Raw genomic sequence first — 5,621 nt, 5'->3', positions numbered from 1 at the left:
TTACACTACAAAGTACTACTAGTTTTTTTCTTGTTCTACGTAAACCAAATTTTAAGTGTGTGTAGAGTTGTATCGGTGGTCGATAGAACTTGGAGGGAATATAAATTCTACCTTTGGCTCCTCCTTGGGTTTGACACTCTTATTTATCGAAAAAACTACAATTGATCTCCTATACTTGTGGGTTATCACACCAATGCCCGGAGTGGATTCATATGTACGATGTTCTATCACAACATGCACCCGATAGAGTTCGGGGTTCTCATAGTAGCTTGAGTATAGATCAAACACAATGCCCTCTCAGGGGTGGCCCGAGACCCGATTGATGATGAAACTGGTTGACACAATCACCTGGTTTTGAAACTTGCCAAAAAATATTGAGGATGTAGAAGCCATTATCCTGGCGCTCAATGTCATACCTACATTTTCTTAAAATGAAATGTAGCATCATAAATCTTTTAGTACATGAGACTTTTTGCATCAAACAATTAATGTGCTCTAGTTTTCCTAGAATCATTATGGTTTTGTATAGGCGATGTGCATCAAGGTATGCCAAAACTGGGAGGTAGCACTTCATGCATGGTTGGATCGTTTGATGCAATACTAAGAGGAAAAAAATCATTTTGCTCGAGCAAAAGCATGCTTGACAAAATATGTTGACATAAAGAGTAGGTACAACCTAAAAGTTGCAACCAACTGATAAAACAAATAGAGCATGGGGGATATCCATAATAAAAATTTAAAAGAGTAAAATAAAATTGTCTTTGCTCAAAGAGCAAGATTGAGACCGAATGTCTCATCTTATTGACGATGCCATCCATGCATCTTATTGGCCATGCCAAAACTAAATTAAAAGAGATGAGGACCATGTAGCTAGTCATGCGCTACATGTAGAGTTCATCTACCAGCTTACATATTCATGTGGCCACGAGAGAAGACATCATTGTTGCCGTCATAGCCACAAGTATTGTCACCATCGTAGATCACGGTGGTAGGGGCCCTTTCGAACCTCATAGTGTTAAGACAACCCTCCTGTTGCTGTGGTGGTGCCAGATACATAATTGGAGGCCCCATGCCCCTGCCATTGGTGACGTATGGTACCTGGGCTTGGTCGACTGGTGGCTGCCCACTCATTTTTGTGGTGCATTCACTCAGGCTCTTGAGGATAGAGTCCACCTTCGAGCCCAGGGCTGTGAGCTCCTCGATGTTGTCTGGGAATTGGCCACTTTTTAAGGCCTTATACAGGAGAATCTTGGTGTGCTCGTCCTGCTCCTCGCGTCTAGCCTTCTGGACCTGCTCTTGGAGCTGTACGATACGCTCACGGAGGATGCTCTCTTGGTCCATCGTCTTCTTTAGCCGTGCCGCCTCTTGCATGCTCTTGAACTGATTCAGGATAGCCACTGCCTCGCCATGGGATGGGAACACCTCTGGCACCGCCATGCCCTCGCCATACACGACCACACATGCCTTAGCATCGGGCATGGCGGCCACCTCGCCCGCCTTCTTCATCAGGATCTTAGTGTGCTTCTTCAAGGCATTGCGCCGCGCCGAGTTATTGCGGATGTACCGAAGGGCCACCTTCTTGCGAGCCATTGTCAAGTGAGGGAAAAATCTGCAAATGAAGGAAAATTGCTTGTTTGGGTGAGTTGAAAACGAAAGTATGTGGCGTGGATTTATAGTGGAGGATCTACGAGGATGAGGACGCTATAACCATGCCAATGGAGGATCTGATAGATCTGGAGGCTGATCTTAATTGTGGCCAGCTGTAAATTTGGTGTCCATTTAAAATTTTAGATTTACTTCCTAAAACCGTAGATTTCGTCAATCAATACAAAATTTCTTGTAGATCGAAGGAGAACATATATGTAAGGTTTCTACATGCATCTTTACTAGTAGGACATTCCTATTTTAGCAAGATATTGCCAATTTTTTAATTTAATGTTATCCTAAGTTGAATGTTTATTGAAAATATAGATAATCACATCGAGTGTCCATTCCTTTTTGAAAATGTTAAGGAAATATCCATGAAGTATCACTCCTACTAGATGACCTGTTGCACCATTGGCGCACAGACAAACTGCAGCCCGGAACTTAAGCTAACTATTTGAAGGACATTTTTCCTTGACCGTCTGCAAATGATTATGTTTGTATCGCATATGTATTTGCCTTGATAATGATGTTGCAAAAATAGCCTAGAGGCAATAATAATTGTATTATTTATTTCCAAGTTTATGACAAATGTTTACGTTCCGTGCTATAACTACTATGGCTCTCGAGTCTACAATAACTAAGAGGCTAAGAGGAAAACTCATATGAACGTGTAAAAATATAAACGTTAAAATAGATTCCTTGTCTTGCCTCTAGGACTAGCTCAAGTGTTGCATGATGGTTCTATTTTCCTGAACGATCGTGCCAGCAATATTGAGGGCACGATGATAGAAGAACACTTGTGTTGAATTGACACAAGTTGGATTTTGTACTAGGAGATGATTTTGTCATAAGTCTATAGTCATAACATGGGAAGTTAATGTATTCATAATTCCTTAGACCATGAGAGTATTGAGTCACTCCATACTGGTCGATGCACTTTTGGGTTGTTCTAACGTCAACTGTAATAGGGTGATCATAACAACAACTTATAGGTTTATGAAAAACCTATGATGATGGACTAGATATATCTCTAGGTGTAATAGGCGATTTGCTCCTACAATGACGGAGAGATAGTCTTAGGGCCCTCTAGGTGTGACAGTATCCATCATTGTCTGGCTAGACACAACATGATTTGTTCACGTGGATGCCAAAATACGAGAATGAGAAAAAAGAACAAAACCGGTAACACAAAGACTGGTATAGTAAGCATGTGTTTGACTCACAGGGATACCAATATATCTCACCACAGGATTTTTTAAAGCATGGCGAAGCAAAAGGAATTGCACATGGGAATTGACACGTCTCGAATGTATCCATAATTTATGAAGTATTCATTCTATATCTACATCAATTTTGTGTGGTTTTGATGCACTTTTATAACATTTTTCTGGACTAACATATTAATATAGTGCCCAGTGCAAGTTCCTATTTTTAAAAATATTTTTCATTTGGCAGAAAAAGCATACCAAACAAAGTCAACCACAATAAAAATTTACGACTATTTTTTATGGAAGGAAACTGTCGGTGTACAAAAAGAGGGGTACACTTTTTGTACCCCTATAACTGTGCACGGGCAGTCTGAGCCACGGGCACCGCCACACCAAGCAAGGCAAGGGAGGTGAGCCAGGGTAAGACCGAAGCTCAAGAGAACTACGACGCCAAGGCCAAGACCACGAAGAGCAAAGGGGATAAAGAAGATTCCCCCGGCAAGATCCTTGCCGGGAGACAGTTCTAGCAGCCCTCGCAAGACCCTTGCCGCGGCGACTTGTCCCGCGCCTACGGAGCAAATCACCCTTGAGTCCACTGCCCCCAAAGGGCAAGGATTCGGGAGACACCCCCGTGGCGGCATGCAGATCTTTGTGAAGACATTCAAGATCAGATACGCACTAAGGAGACGACAACCCTTGACGGGATCCCAGCCGAGGAAGACCACAAGGCCCCCGGCAAGCGCCTCGCCGGGGATGATAGCGGGCGCCCCGGCAAGGCCCTTGCCGGGGCCCCGACAAGGCCCTTACCGAGGACACCCGCAGGGCCACCATCAGGCCCATGCCGACTAAACCTCCACCACCGCATGCATGCAGCTGCCGACCCAACCAGCTGGGCAGACACCTGCGTGGGGGCATGCAGATCTTCGTGAAGACCCACCACTGCGCCACTTCACCTGTCTGCCTACCTACGTGGCATCGCAGGCGTCGCTGGCCAGGGCGCGTGTCGACACAAGAAGGAGCGGCGACGGACGAGACAGATCTCTCCCCCCGTCCCTGATAAAGCAAGGACACCTAAGCAAGACACATTAAATGCGCCTTGTCATGTAATGCGAGGGATAACCTCGCATCGCTGTATCCTTTCCACCTCCTGTGTGCCACTGTGGCAACCTCTTTTTCTATAAAAGGAGGCCCGAGGCGACCAGAAGGAGGATTCGGCTTTTTGGAGCTCCTCACGCCCCATAGATAGCTCAAGAACACAAATATACAATCCACCAAAGCAGGAGTAGGGTTTTACGTATCCTCGCAGCCCGAACCTGGATAAACGAACCGTGTGCTACCTGTTAGATCCGCTCTTCTCATGACCCCGCGCCCCGCTAACCGTAGTAGGGATTCTTGTGATCCCACAGGTGTCGTTTGCCATCGACAGAAAGAGACCCAGGAAGCTTCAAGGGGGAGCCAGAAGGTGCCTAGGGGGCCCACAAGCTCAAGGGGCACACCACCCTAGGGCGCGCTTATACGTCTTGAATGTATCTATGATTTTTTATTGTTTCATGCTGTTATATTATCAACTTTGGATGTTTTATATTCATTTACTAGCAACTTTATATCATTTTTGGGACTAACCTATTGACATAGTGCCCAGTGCCACATGCTGTTTTTTGCTTTTTTTTACTTCGCAGAATATCAATACCAAACGGAGTCCAAATGCCACAAAACTTTTTGGAGAATTTTTTCTGCCCAGAAGACACCCAGGAGGCCCAAAAAGTGCACCAGAGGGGGCCTATGGGGCCCACTAGGCACCAGGGCACGGCCTGGTGGGTAGTGGAGCCCACAGGCACCCACTCCACCGACCTCTGTCTCTATAAATACTCTAAAATCCCAAAACCCTACGGGGGTCGAGAGAAAACAATTTCCGCCACCGCAAGTTCCAGAACCATGAGATCTAATCTAGAGGCCTTTTCGGCACTCTGTCGGATGGGTCAACGATCACTGAGGAGTTCTCCATCATCCTTGTTTCCCTGGGATGATGCGTGAGTAGTTTACCACAAACCTATGGGTCCGTAGCTAGTAGCCGATGGCTTCTTCTCTTTTTGATCTTCAATACAATGTTCTCCTTGATGTTTTTGGAGATCTATTTGATGTAATGACTTTTTGTAGTGTGTTTGTTGGGATTCGATGAATTGTGCATTTATGATCAATTCTATCCATGAATATTATTTGAGTCTTTGCTGAACTCTTTTATGCATGATTGTTATAGCCTCGTATTTCTTCTCCGAAATTTTGGTTTGGTTCGGCCAACTAGATTGATTTTTCTTGCCATGGAAAGAGGTGCTTTGTGATGAGTTCGATCTTGCGGTGCTCAATCTCAGTGATAGAAAGAGACATGACACACATGTATCATTGCTATTAAGGATAAAAAGATAGGGCCTATTCCTACATGAATAGATCTTGTTTACATCATGTGATCGTTCTTATTGCATTACTCCATTTTTCCACGAACTGAATACACTAGATGCATGCTGGATAGTAGTCGATGTGTGGAGTAATAGTAATAGATGTAGAACCGTTTCGGTCTACTAATCTTGGACGTGATGCCATGTACATGATCATTGCCTTGGATATCGTCATGAGTATTCGCTTTTCTATCAATTGCCCAACAATAATTTGTTTACCCATTGTATGCTATTTTCTCGAGAGAAGCCTCTAGTGAAAACTACGCCCCCAGGTCTATTTCCTATCATATTAAATCCAAAAATACCTTGCTGT

The 5,621-nt window shown here is 44.4% G+C and overlaps 1 protein-coding gene across 1 annotated transcript; it reads right to left on the bottom strand.

Moving 5' to 3' along the window:
• Positions 1–906: 906 nt before the first annotated feature.
• Positions 907–1,590, bottom strand: LOC123131587 (agamous-like MADS-box protein AGL80). The gene has a single exon (XM_044551247.1). It carries the CDS (start codon positions 1,588–1,590, stop codon positions 907–909), a length of 684 nt encoding a protein of 227 aa, XP_044407182.1.
• Between the last annotated feature and the right edge of the window lie 4,031 nt (positions 1,591–5,621).

Source organism: Triticum aestivum, chromosome 6A (assembly GCF_018294505.1).
Source record: "Triticum aestivum cultivar Chinese Spring chromosome 6A, IWGSC CS RefSeq v2.1, whole genome shotgun sequence".
NCBI lineage: Eukaryota > Viridiplantae > Streptophyta > Magnoliopsida > Poales > Poaceae > Triticum > Triticum aestivum.
The sequence above is the reverse complement of the archived record's forward strand: the minus strand, read 5'-3'. Positions and strand labels throughout refer to the sequence as shown.

Bases quoted from the DNA above. Each gene is read 5' to 3' on its own strand.
- LOC123131587 (XM_044551247.1), bottom strand. From the start codon at position 1,590: ATGGCTCGCAAGAAGGTGGCCCTTCGGTACATCCGCAATAACTCGGCG.